The sequence below is a fragment of the Xiphias gladius genome, chromosome 9, assembly GCF_016859285.1.
Source record: "Xiphias gladius isolate SHS-SW01 ecotype Sanya breed wild chromosome 9, ASM1685928v1, whole genome shotgun sequence".
NCBI classification, from domain to species: domain Eukaryota; kingdom Metazoa; phylum Chordata; class Actinopteri; order Istiophoriformes; family Xiphiidae; genus Xiphias; species Xiphias gladius.
Genome location: NC_053408.1, coordinates 14,212,925 through 14,227,187, shown reverse-complemented (window position 1 = coordinate 14,227,187; position 14,263 = coordinate 14,212,925). Strand labels below are relative to the sequence as shown.

The window sequence follows — 14,263 nt, the reverse complement described above, 5'->3', positions numbered from 1 at the left end:
GATGTGCTGACTTAGTCTCACTTTACTTTTTGCAGGCATCTCCCTATTCAACATTAAAGCTGCTCATACATAGGAAATACTGCACAGACACTGAAATTTGAACACAAGTTGGTTTTGCGGACAAGGAAACACTAACCATTACTACTTTGTGCACATTACACATTTTTATTGGTATAAAAATTGAATTCCACTATTTGTATGTTTTGGAATTCCACTCTTCTTTTTTTTTTAATTCAACAAATTTTATAATATTAGATGACAAGGAGAGTAATTACAAATAATTACACAAGAAAACAGTTACAATTTAAGCTAAAAAAAATGTAAATTCACAATCTAAAGAATTTGAGATAAGCTGTAATTAAAAATGCATTATAAAAAACGAGTTTACCAGAAATCACAACATTTTTAAGTGAGTGATCAGCAGACAGTATACTGTATATTGCAATACCATTTTTTATGAGGAGATTACAACAGATAAGACAATTCCTTAATAGGCTACTTATAGTATAATACATATTTTAAAACATGAACGTCATACATAACATCTCGCAAATATCATGGCAATACAAAACAGTGACAAAGAGTTAACAATTCACATGTAGGAGACTATTTTGAAGTTTCTGAAGGAAGTTCTTTTGAAAAATGACACTTTTTTGGAAAATAAGACCCATCATCGAAAAATATTTAAGGCCACTGGCTAAATATTTGTGGAGTCAAGGTTCCAAAACAGTGAAAAAAAAAAAAGCTTAAAGTCCCTCTTCTTTGACTAAGTACTCTGGCAGAGTCTGAAAAGCAGTCACAGGTACAGTGACTGGAACCGTCAGGGAAATGGTGGCGGGTTCAACAGTGGAGGGAGAAACCTCACTGGGGGCTGGAGGAGATGGGAGCGGGTCTGTGTGAATTATGTTTATGTCACTGAGTTGTGGGGCGGCCGGGGCAGCGTCTGCGTGAGTCCGTAAGTGCTTGCGAAGGTAGGCGGCAAACAGAAAGGCTTTGCCACATTGGGGGCAGCTGTGGGGTTTATCGGTGGAGTGGATCTTCTGGTGTTTACGTAGTCCAGATTTGTTGAGGAAGCCTTTGCCGCAGCTGTTGCAGACATGAGGCCTCGGCTTGGGATGCTGCTTCTCGTGCTCCTGCAAGTCTGCCAGGTGTGCAAACTCTGCCTGGCAGGTTTCACAGACATGTGAGCCCAGTGGCACAATTTTGGTAACAGTGGGAGGAGTGGAGTCGATGGAGTGAAGACTTTCGTGGGCCTGAACTTCATCCCAGGTTCCAAATGTAGCAACACAGTGTGTACAGGAGAACTGAGGGAGAGTTGTGTGGGCAGTAAAGCCTGAAACTGACCCTGCCTCTGTCTCCTGGTTTTGTTGTTGTTGTTGTTGTTGTTGTTGTTGTTGTTGTTGTTGTTGTTGTTGTTGCTGCTGTTGCTGCTGCTGCTGCTGCTGCTGCTCAGACTGCTCAGCTAGGTGAGTTCTCTCATGTTTGCGCAGGCTTGAAGACACGACAAATGACTTCAGGCACTCCTCACATTTGAAAGGCCTCTCTCCAGAGTGCACCCGCCGGTGTTTGTTGAGGCTGGAGCGCTCAGCAAATGACTTGTCACATTCAGTGCAAGAGAAGGGCCTGAGTCCCGTGTGGACAAGCATGTGGCGCCGCAGATCCCAGGATGCAACAAAGGCCTTGTCGCAGCTCTGGCATTTGTAAGGCCTTTCTCCAGAGTGAACACGTTCATGCACAGCCAGATCAGCTGGCTGCCTGAACCTCTTGGAACACTTATCGCAGGGGTAGGGCTTGAAACCCAAGTGGGCTCGTTGGTGGCGACGGAAACTGGATGGGTCAGAAAACATCTTGCCACACTGCGGACAAAGGAAAGGCTTCTCACCAGAGTGAGTGCGGAGATGAGACTGGTAAGAGGATAGCTGGGTGAAGCCTTTGCCACACTGTTCACACTGATAGGGTTTATTCTGGGAGTGAATGCGCTGATGGCAGGCCAGAGAGGAGGAGCGGGAAAAGGCTTTGCCACAGTCTGAGCACAGGTACGGCTTTTCCCCAGTGTGGGAGCGCTCGTGGTTTTTCAGGTCCTTCAGCTCTGTGTACGTTTTCCCGCACTCGTCACAGGCATATGGCCGATGGCCCTGGTGGTTCCTTCTATGTTTTCGGAACACAGAGGGATCAGCAAAACTCTTACCACACTCGGCACAGAAGTATGGCTTTTCTCCTGTGTGAGAGCGCATGTGCACCTTCAGTTTAGACAGGGTGGGGTAGCTCTTAGAGCAATGACGGCAAGAGTAAGGACGCTCTCCACTGTGCTGTGTCATATGGATCCTCAGGCATATAGCCTGCATGAAGGCCTTTCCACACTCTGTGCATATGAAAGGTTTCTCCCCAGTGTGAGAGCGGCTATGGTTGCGTAACTCTGTGGGGGTCTTGTAAGCCTTGTGACAGTCGGGACACTGAAAGGGGCGCTGGGCTGAGTGAGTGCGCTCATGCTTTGAGAGCTGAGCCTTGCTCGAGAATGTTTTGGTACACTGAGAACATGAGAGTTGCTGCTGACGGTCCTTTACATGTGCTGAAAGCTTGTGACTCCGCAGAGCTGATAGACTCCTGAAAGCCTCTGTGCATGCAGAGCATTTGAAGCAAGGTTTGGCTTTTGGAGGCCTGCCTCTGCCACGTTTCTTTGAAGGCTGATCCCTTAACACCTCTTCCTCTTGCTGGCTCTCTTCATCCTGGGCAGGAGGGGTGTATTGCTCTGCAAGAGGTGGGCTGCCAGGCTGAGGAGAGGACATCTTTATATCTGCAAAGAGATGATATAAAAAGGCTTTCTAATAATTATGTAAATAAACATAATTAGCAGCATAAGGATTTAAGACTGGAAGATCGTTCCAAAGACATGAGGCTAAATTCCTATGACAGATATGAATTATCTGAACAGATTGTCAGTGACAGTGGTTGATGATGGACTGGGAAAAAAATCTGTATAATCACATAATAACAGAAACATGTGGGTATGCATTCAGTCACAAAATGGCTGGCATTAGGACCTCAGGGACAATAAGCTAACCGCTTTGATGCCAGAGGAAGTTGGCGATGCAATGACAGAGATCAGTGTGTATGAATGACTGACATGTGGCCGACCGGAGACGAGGCTCACAGAACACAGGTCAGTGTGATGGTGCTGACAACCGGACACTATATGTACGTATTCCTTTTTGCTAGCTTGCTTGCTAAAGATTTTTACTAACTCAAAATGGCTGGCTTTAGGACCGGCTGCACCAATTCACTCGACAGTGTCATCATCATCATAACCGTCATTACACGGGGTGGATTTCGCTAACATTGGCTGACTTTGCATCGTATGTGGAGTAGAGAAACAACGGCCTTTCTTACCTGAATCACGACATTAATGGTTGGTCAATAATGCCTGGAAAAAACGTCTGGTACACGACTGCGTTTACCGAGGGACACAGTGATTGCTGTTGACTGGATCTGGGTTGGGGGACGGCTCTAGGACCATGATGACGAAAGCTTTCGGCAAGCCAAGTGTGCAACATTTTAATGTGTTTAATGGTAAAAATACCAAGATAACATCCAGAATATATGTATTAGAACCCTATGGTAAAAACATGAAAATCCCAATAAAGTTAGCAAGTTGTCTGTCATGGAGGAAACCCGCCTGCCAAGCTGAAGCAAAGATAATTTAGAATGCTCTTAAGTCAATGGCAGAGCTAGCGACGAGTGCTAGCCTGAAGCAGCTAATGTGCTTTAGGTATTTTGCGAAAACCAGAGGCAGTATAGTGAGGTGAACATTTAACGTCTTGGTTTTGATTTGCGTTTAATGTTTTCTTTGTGATTGCTTTACCGCTGAGTTCGACGTCGTTTGGGTTAACTCAACTTTTAGCCCACCTACTTAGTTACTTTTGAGAGGGAAGTATTTCTTTGCTGCACATTTCCTGTTTCCTAGCAACAAGAGCAATGTGGAAACGGGGATGGAAGAAAAAAAAGACAATTGGGGGAAAAGGGGGGGTGCCCTTTACATAAAAATAACGTTTTTATAATAATGAATGAAAATATAACTTCGCAGGCTTGCAATGATTCAATACTGCTGCAGGTATTTAATTTGACGCATTTGCTAATGTTGTGATACCCTATTTAAAATGATTTCTTGGCTTTTTGGTGCAATGTTTGTTTAGCTAGCCATGGTGATGCTAGCTGATGGCGCGCTAACGTTAGCTCACTGCTCTGTGATAGAAATTTAACCGTAATTAACTTGTCCCCTCTTCCTTATAACCTTTTGTCGGAGAGTTATGTTTACTCTGTTTTTGTTTATCTTGTCGGAGAATGGAGGTCTTTGCGGTGGCAATAAATTTGTAGAGAGAGGCGTTGGTCTCCCGGTTTATTGACATAGCTAACGTAAGTTTAGTTAACCTGCTGGTGTGGAGATGTAACAAAATATGTAAGGCTGGGCACATTTTCCAGCTAACTGCATTCAGCTTAATAGATCTGTCTTTCACCGTGACTATTTTTTTGATTTATTGACTTTGGCAGACTTAAATCAGGGATCAGCACTAGAGTAAAAATTATAAGATGTTTGCTTCTGCTGCTGCTGAACTGAAAGAGGTGTATTGTACGTTGTCAGTTCGTATTGTAGAATAATCTTTTGAAGAAAAAACTGCTATAGGTTATCTGTAGCTACTTATAATGTGTGCCTGACTCGCTGCATTAAACGGAATACTGTTACGCACTTTGCTAATGTGTTTACCACAGCTCTAACTGGCATGTCTTCTTTCCTCGACAGCTCAATTTGCCGGCTTCTCCTAAATTCAAGTCACTCTTCTAATTGTGTGGTCTGGTTCTCAACGTCCTCTGCCGTGTTACCTCCCTGGACACTCCTTGGACTTTCTTGTAAAGAAAGAAATCTTCTTTTTATTCAGACAAGAAAGGCATCTAATGCATTTCCATCCTGCATACACATACACTCTGTGTCTGGCACACTTAGTTCAGTTGTTATCTTGTAATGGCAGTGCAGGACCCTGGCAGGACAACGGGTTTTCCTTGCAAAGAGTGTGGCATGGTATGTCCCAGTATGCCCAGTCTGCTCGAGCACATGGATGCACACCTTCAACAAGAAGAGGAACGCAAATTTAAATGTGATGAATGTGGACGTGGTTATAGGCATGCTGGTAGCCTAGCTAACCACAAAAAGACTCATGAAGTGGGTTCTTTTCAATGTAACATATGTGGTAAAGAAAACTCCAACGCTTTGGCCCTGAAGAGTCATCTCCGGAGCCACACTTCACAGAAAAAGTACTCCTGTGCAGAATGTGGGAAAGCTTTTCGTCTGGCAACCCAGCTGGCTACACATGAGAGGGTTCATCTTGCCAGGCGAGCAAAGGAGCAGTCATACAGGAAGGTAGACATGGAATATCCCACACATGAAAATAGACATGAAATTGAAAATGATCGCCGACATCATCTCAGTGAGCATTCAGCCAATTTTGCGATTTCTACAGAAAACAACCCAGTTGAGGACAAGACAGAAGTTATTTATAATACACAAGCTGAGACCTCTGATGATGCAGCAAATCGACCTTTCAGATGTGATTTGTGTGACAAATCATACATACACCATCGAAGCCTGACCAATCATAAAAAGACTCATCAGGTGGGAATGTTTGAGTGTACAGTCTGTTTCAAACTGTTCAGTAACATGGCTGCCCTCTACAGCCACCAGAGAACTCACAAGGCAAGAAGCGGGATAGACCCTGGTTCAATGGGCGGGTCATACACAGGCACACCACTAGATCAGTTTTCACCTCAGAGCCAGGATGCTCCAATAAATTTCTGCCATTTGTGTCAGGTCCTATTCCCCAGCGATGAGGAGTTCCAGGAACACATCCAAATACATAACTCTTCATCTGTGTCATTTGGGCTTCAAGATACCTTGTCAGAGAACCACAATATATCATATGACAACAGTATTGCTTCACCTGAGTCTAATTTTTATGCATCTCCTATAAATAATGTTCCTTCAGTATCCTCGATAGATAATCATGGCGGTTTTGATCAGCAACAGGAGCAGATTATAAGTAATGGTCATGTGTACTCAGACTGCTCCAATAATCAAACCCCATCTTCCAGTAGCACTCAGGGAGAACCCCCAGTCATAGACACAAGCCTTCTCAATCCTGTCCTGACGCATACACAAAACACTGACAATGCAAGTGAAATGGAAGAGACTTCAACTGTAGATTCTGATGAGCGTCCCTTCAAGTGTCAAATCTGTGGTAAAAGCTACCGGCACTCTGGGAGCCTCATCAACCATAAAAGGTCACATCAGGTTGGGATTTACCAGTGTTCTGTATGCAGAAAGAATTATCCTCACCTGGCTGCCCTCAAAAGTCATCTTCGTCTCCACAAAGCTCAGCCGTCATCTTTGAGCCTCAACGCTGAGGGAGACTGGCTCTCCTCTGAGCCTCTGACTCTGGATAACCAGCAGGGCTGCTTCTCCTCACAAGAGGAGGAGGATGGCACTCAGCCTGTGCTTGGTACTGATCAGGAGAATGGAGTTGACACAGCACACAGCAATGGAGCATTGTACCACGAGCATTTTAATCAGGACTTTTCCCAGGATATGACAGTGCATCTACCTCACAATGAACACCTGATGCAGAGACACATGTGTGCAGACTGTGGCGAGACATTTGCAGATATTGCAGGGATTAAGTCTCACAGTTGTCCACTGCTACAGCAGCAACATGACACTACTAGCAGTGACTATGAGAGTAATATACACTTCCAGGACAGTAATGGTCACTATTCCATTGGAAATCCAGGGAGAAATGTAGAGTTCCATGGTCTGAATAGTAGCCATGACCGAAGTTACTTCGAACAGAATTTCCATGAAAATGTGAGCAGTCATCAGCTGAATGGTGGTGGAGAAGGTGATAACGCTGAAGAGGAGGAGGATGATGGAGATCTTTATCAGTGCTCTATATGCGGAAACAGCTACACCAGCATGAGGGCTCTCAGGAGCCATCTCCGGGGGCACACACAATCCCACGGTACTCCTGCAAGCTCAGGGCCTTCATCCATGTCCTCCCATGACGAAGTGAAAGATGATGAGCTGGTAGAGATGATGATCTGTAGTACATGTGGGGAAAGTTTTGCCAATAGGCAGGACTTGATTAACCATCAGCTTCTACACAACAAAGATCAGGTAGATAATGTTAATCATTTACATATGAACAACAGTGATGTGCCTGGAGGCAAGGAGGAAGCACAGAGTATCATCTGTGGCAGCTGTGGCATTTTCTGCACCAGCTACCATCATCTTGAGAACCATGGCTGCACAGCTGAGAGGAAAGATGAGTCGACCCGTGGTAAAGAGGAAATGAAAATAAACAATGTAGCCCAGCATGAAGACACAAGTATCGTTAAAGAAATGGTTGGTACCGAAGTTCGTCAGTACAAGTGTGATCAGTGTGGGCGGTCATACAGACACGCAGGCTCCCTCCTCAACCACAAAAAGTCCCACAAAACAGGTGTATTCAGATGTCTCGTCTGCCAGAAACGCTTCTACAACCTGTTGGCCTTAAAAAACCATCAGAGATCCCACTTTGATATCAAGAGGTTGGTTCCAACAAGACTGCATATCATTAATACCTGTATAATTCTGGCTCATGTTGCAAATTCTTGTTGGAAATTATTAATAATTGTTAAAGAAGAAAAGCTAAGAGTTGCCTACAGAGCTTCTGTTTTTTGTGTCTTGTTTTGTCATCATGGCTCGATTCTTTCTGTAGACTGTTTCCTGTTTTGCAAACACAGAATTAAAACTAATTATGCCTTCTCTCCTCCCCCAGGCATACTTGCCATGAGTGTGGGAAAGCCTTCAAAATTCAGAAGCAGCTATTGAACCACCTGAGAAGGCACAAAGAGAACCGAGCCAAAATCCAGGAACTGAACAACCAAATCCAGGCCCTCATGCAGATGAATGGGACCAGTTCAGATGGAGGAATGCAGTCCTTAACTTCAAATTCCAATCAGGCTTTTACCTCTGCTCGACGTTGCAAGCAACTGCCTGAAGGGAAAACTGCTCAAACAAAGTTTGGGACTTCAGTCAAATCAGAGCATACAGGGGACCAGCGACCTTTCGCCTGTGATCAGTGTGGGCGTACGTATCGGCACGCAGGAAGTCTGGTCAACCACAGAAACTCCCATGATCAGTGTGGGCGGTCATACAGACACGCAGGCTCCCTCCTCAACCACAAAAAGTCCCACAAAACAGGTGTATTCAGATGTCTCGTCTGCCAGAAACGCTTCTACAACCTGTTGGCCTTAAAAAACCATCAGAGATCCCACTTTGATATCAAGAGGTTGGTTCCAACAAGACTGCATATCATTAATACCTGTATAATTCTGGCTCATGTTGCAAATTCTTGTTGGAAATTATTAATAATTGTTAAAGAAGAAAAGCTAAGAGTTGCCTACAGAGCTTCTGTTTTTTGTGTCTTGTTTTGTCATCATGGCTCGATTCTTTCTGTAGACTGTTTCCTGTTTTGCAAACACAGAATTAAAACTAATTATGCCTTCTCTCCTCCCCCAGGCATACTTGCCATGAGTGTGGGAAAGCCTTCAAAATTCAGAAGCAGCTATTGAACCACCTGAGAAGGCACAAAGAGAACCGAGCCAAAATCCAGGAACTGAACAACCAAATCCAGGCCCTCATGCAGATGAATGGGACCAGTTCAGATGGAGGAATGCAGTCCTTAACTTCAAATTCCAATCAGGCTTTTACCTCTGCTCGACGTTGCAAGCAACTGCCTGAAGGGAAAACTGCTCAAACAAAGTTTGGGACTTCAGTCAAATCAGAGCATACAGGGGACCAGCGACCTTTCGCCTGTGATCAGTGTGGGCGTACGTATCGGCACGCAGGAAGTCTGGTCAACCACAGAAACTCCCATAAAACAGGTGAATATTGCTGTTCCGTTTGTAACAACACTTACTCCAATCAACTAGCAATGAAAAACCACTTGCGCACCCACTTTGCATATAAAAAGCACTCTTGCCAAAACTGTGGAAAAGGCTTTCGAGGAAAGAAGCAGCTGTTAGCTCACGTCTGTGCAGACCTCAGAAAGGATGGGGCCGGAGGCAGGAGGGGCCTAAAATCTAGAGCCTTTAAGTGTAAGGAATGTAAGATAGCCTTTCTCTCTGTTGATCAACTGGCAGCACACATCTGTGATAGCCCTTCAGGCAGCAGTGATGCACAAACAAATGTGTCTCCAAACAAAGATGAGCGCCCTTTCACATGCAACATATGTAATCGCAGCTACCGCCACGCAGGCTCACTCCTGAACCACAAAAATACCCACAAGACAGGACACTTCAGTTGCACCTTCTGCTCTAAGCCCTTCACTAACCCCATGGCTCTACGCAACCACACGCGCATCCATACACAGAAGAAAAAGTATGTGTGTCTGACGTGCGGAAAGGCCTTCCGCCTTGCCAGTATCCTACACAACCACCAGAGGGTCCATAACCGGGTGGCGAGTCATTTCAGCTGCACTGCATGTGGAAAGAGCTTCCAGGGCAGGTCTGGTCTGAAGAGGCACCGCTGCCGCAGAGGTCAGGAGAACTCGACAAGAGCTGGTGTCCAGCAGTCAGAGAGGGGAGACAAGTGCTTCATGTGAGTTACTGTCTTATTGTGAACAGAGTATATAAGTCTTGTTCTGTCTGTTAGTCATCATCGGTGTAGTTTCATGGATTTTCTAATTGTTTAACAAAAGTATCATGCCCCGACAGACAAATTGGCCAGCATATCAGCCAATATTAGTTTATTGCAGATGTATCTGTATGAATGTATATGTTAGGCTGATAAGTTACCAGAAATTGCAGTACAGAAATGCCAAAAATAAGTTAAACTTATTTTTTTCACCAGAAAGCACTGACAAGTTTATTTCTCACTGTAAAATGTCCTGGTCAATACATAGCTTGGTTAAAATACTGTAAAGAATATATTTAAAGGATCTTTATCAATTATATTTAAGTTATGTGTTAATGTTAAAAAACAAATCTTTATTGGACATTTAGAGAATCAGTATTGGCCTCACAAATCCGGTAATGGCCAGGCTATTATTTTGACAGTATTGTCATTTTTAATGATAGTAATAGTAAAGTAATATTATCATTAATTTGCAGCTTTATAAATAATTTACTGTTGTTTTGAATGATCTGGGTTGCCGTGTATTATTAGAGACTGAACATGAACATATCCCTGCTGCAGGTGTGACCTGTGTGGGCGCTCCTACCGCCACGCCGGCTCCCTCCTCAACCATAAAAAGACACACTCCGAAAACCTCCACCACTGTACCTTGTGTCTCCAGACATTTCCCGATCCTCTCACTCTACAGATACACTCCCAGATGAGGCGTCACTGCTGCCCCGAGTGCGGCAAGACCTTCTGTCTGGTTGCACACCTGCAGAGCCACATGGAGGTGCACTCGAAGGAACGGGCTGTGGTCTGCAGCCTCTGCCAGCAGAGCTTTCCCACCACAGACACTTACCAGCAGCACCACGACATGCACCACAGGGGTCAGGGCCCCTATCAACAAGCTGTGGACGAACCCATAGATAACAACCTCTGCTGGGACTCAGGAATAAATCAGACCATGGGGATGGACGAGATGCAGAAGCAGGTTCCACCACCCCTATCCCATATACCAGGAAGCATCACTAATTCACAGAAGGGTAACGACACTGCTGGCACAGAGGAGAAGAACCATGTCTGCGAGCACTGTGGCCGCACTTATCGCCACGCCGGCTCCCTCCTCAACCACAAGAACAGCCACAAGACGGGCTCCTTCTTCTGCTCCATCTGCCAGAAAGAATTCACCAACCTGATGGCTCTCAAGAACCACCGGCGTATTCACACGGAGCCCAAGCGCTACCAGTGCCTGGAGTGCGGCAAGGCGTTCCGTGTGTCCACTCAGCTCATTTGTCACCGAAGGATCCACACCAAAGAGAAGCCCTTCGCCTGCCTGCTGTGCGACAAGAGCTTTTCCAGCAAGTCCAACCTGCGGCACCATCAGAAGATGCACCAGAACACACAGACCTATGACTCCTCTTTTAGCATGGATGCTGACACGTTTATGGACCTGGACATGGGGTCTTTCCTTTAAAGTAGAACTCCAGAGCATACATGAGAAGAGGACAGGTGATCCTCTTATTTATCTATTATTTATCCCTCTATCAGTAATTGTAAAACAGTATTTTTTCAGAAAGTGCTCATTGGTCCTGAAAGAAGCTCCTTTTGAAGATGCACATTTCATTACTCACTTCCAGTCTTACCTCCACAACATATGGCGACATCACCGAAAAGTCTCCAGAGAGTTTAATCGGTCAGCTTTTCATAAGGCCTGAATGTTTTGCATGAATACACAGGATACCAGAATACAGGGCGGGGGATGAAAACATTAGTCGCCGCCCATTCCTCAATGACAGACCGACCAACCAAAGTAAACAGAAAAGTGCAGCCCAGGTCCATGTAAGAACATTAACACTGATAACATGTTTTTGTAAGACTACTGTTCTAACGGTGATCTCTCCTCTCTTGCTATGTATAATTGTGTTCAGTGCCTCTGTAATTTCCTTAGGAAACAAAATATACAAACTATATTTATCTCTGAATCCTTTTGTTAGCTTTCCCGTTAATCTCGAAGGACTGCTCACTTTCCTTTGGGATTTCACATAGGGCAAGCCTGCTATTATTAAGTCAAATACCTCTGGGTGTGTCCAAAGGTCAGTGGCAAAGTGATGTACTGAAATCATATTATCAAGTAAATAGTTGTACTGCTAATAATATTCATGTTGAGTGACGTATGCTAAAATGGATGTATTTATTAATTTATTCCTGTTATTTTATGTCCATATTTTATTAGAAAAACTTTTTATGAATGTTGTAAAAAAAAAAAACTAAAAAAAAACTTTAAAAAAAAAACTGTCTTCTAAAACTTATGTAGCCTTTAAGGAACTTCATCGGTCGATTTGTAACTCATTAGTTCTCAGTTACAACAGGCAGGAATGAATGAGCCAAGAATGGTGTGTTATTGTCAGCACTCAGGGTAAACCTTCAAAAGGAGCATACCTGATGTGTGAAACATTGTAATCAGTTTCTGAACTGAACATAGCATTTTTTCACTTGTGCCATTTCAAAATGTTTATATTTTAGCTCATGTGAAGATCGTCAGAGTCACTCCAACATTTAGTTCCAGCTGCACATGCAGTGCATGCTGTAATCCATCTTGAACATTTAGAGATGTATCAGTTGTGTTGAAGTGCCAGTGCCTAAAATGTAAACCGATCGTAGCAATTTAATGTAAACAAACCTCCTCTTGTACTTGTTATGTTGATTTCTTTTTCTTATCTCTTTTTTTAAATTTATCTGATGATTTGTAATTTTTTTTTTCCAGCCACATTTTAAATGTTTTAAAGCAGTCTGTAACAAAACTATTGCAACAGTGAGGTGAAAGTGGTTCATTTTGCCTCTGCCTCCATGAACGTTTTTTTCCCTCATAAATCCTGCATATGAATCAAATAGAATGACTTTGCATATGTACTTTCAAACAAATATGTGGCCAAAATGCCTCATTTCTGCTAAGCACAAGTATTACTGCAAACATACCAGAGCTTTATGGAGTTACAACGACAAAACAGTTTCATCAACACTCAAAGTTGATGAACCACTTATTTTCTGTTAAAAATGTGCAATTATTGATTTTTTTTTTTTTTTTTTTTTTTTTTTTTTGGATTTTTTCTTTTTTAATCTTTCCATAACTGGTTTCTTTTTAAAAATATATAAATCTAGCAAAAGTGAACACATGGCCTTTGTTTTTATAACAATCTAAACTTAGATTTATCTTCTTTATGCCATATACATTACATTTCATGTATGAATATGTTTGGCACTGGACACAAGTATGAAATACCTCATGGAAAGCCCTGCCTACCTAGCAACTGCTACTTAATGCCTCATGCAGCTTAATTGTAGGGAATACACTGTAATCATACACACTCATAGATAGTTACCAACTGTAAGACATGGATGACGCATCAATTTTAAGGTTTTACTTTGTAGTTTGCAGAATCTGGTTTCACCATAACATGGTAGTTTCTCTGCAGTTTGTTGTTTTCAGAGTTATATTTGCACACGTGTAGTTGAGACACTTGTAGCCTAAGGAGGACAGGAGGTCTATAATAATGCAGCCGAGATGATGTCGTTTATTGCGGTGTCAACAGGCGACAAGTTGGCTGCTCTGTAGTTCACCTCAGCTCATTTTGCGGGTCATAATATTTAAGCAATATGCTGAAAGAATTGTTTCAGTGCACAAACTGAGTACATCTCATTTGTCCTCATCAGACTGACACTAGCCTTGAAAAACCATGACAACTTGCCATCTGCCATTTTGTTACATTATTTAAAAGCTTATGTGTATTAATTGTAATGATTTAGATGATTACTGTAACATATTTTCATATGCCATGGTAGCCTACATGTAAAATGACACATGCACATTTCAGTTAAAACTGATTTATTTTTGTACGATGTTCACGTTCTTATTTCCTGTGGCACTTAACACGTTCACTCCTCTGTCATTGATCACGATCGCAGCCTGGTATTTGTGGCGTGTGTTAAACTCAGAGCTCTCTCTCTGTAAATATTACAATGAAAATATTGGTTGGATCTCTGTACATTTATGGCAAGATTTTGTTTGGCAAGCGAAAACCGCTAGATTAGCTATTGTGTAATAAAAAGCATATACCACACGTTCTGATTTATTGGATTATCAGTGCTCAAAAATGTCTGCTCAGTATTTAATTCATATTTATATAACTATTTTGTCACTCTGAAGCGTAGATTTTTACTTCTTTGTTAGAACTTAGAATAGAATATAGCAAATTATTGATAAAACTAGTTGAAATTAATTAAAAGACTTGGAAAATACAATGTGTTTGTTTCTTGTCCATATTCTTCCAACTGATAGCCAACAATACACCTTGGATTATTAATGAAAGTTGTCAGTTTTATTGTGAAAATACTTTCGGTACACAAAGCAGTTTATAAAGTTGCATTAAGTAAAAGAAGCCAGTGCATGTACAGTATATACAGTTAGAAACAGAAAGCATTGAGAAGTAAGCTGAAAGTGTTAGTTATTACTCAGTAAAATCGATGGCTGGCCTAGTGGAAGTTTAATAAAAAATCTTCACTGGA

General features: G+C 42.8%; 2 protein-coding genes across 2 annotated transcripts; one reads left to right on the top strand and one right to left on the bottom strand.

The window, feature by feature from the left end:
* Positions 1 to 145: 145 nt before the first annotated feature.
* Positions 146 to 3,906, bottom strand: znf668 (zinc finger protein 668). The gene is made up of 2 exons (XM_040135086.1): positions 3,388 to 3,906; positions 146 to 2,794 (listed from the first exon to the last, which is right to left on the bottom strand). Exon 2 carries the CDS (start codon positions 2,784 to 2,786, stop codon positions 747 to 749), a length of 2,040 nt encoding a protein of 679 aa, XP_039991020.1. The 5' UTR covers positions 2,787 to 2,794; positions 3,388 to 3,906; the 3' UTR covers positions 146 to 746.
* On the top strand, positions 3,218 to 12,514 carry znf646 (zinc finger protein 646). Its single transcript, XM_040135087.1, has 4 exons — positions 3,218 to 3,406; positions 4,796 to 7,629; positions 8,603 to 9,682; positions 10,280 to 12,514. Exons 2-4 carry the CDS (start codon positions 5,015 to 5,017, stop codon positions 11,172 to 11,174), a joined length of 4,590 nt encoding a protein of 1,529 aa, XP_039991021.1. The 5' UTR covers positions 3,218 to 3,406; positions 4,796 to 5,014; the 3' UTR covers positions 11,175 to 12,514.
* The last annotated feature ends 1,749 nt before the right edge of the window (positions 12,515 to 14,263 follow it).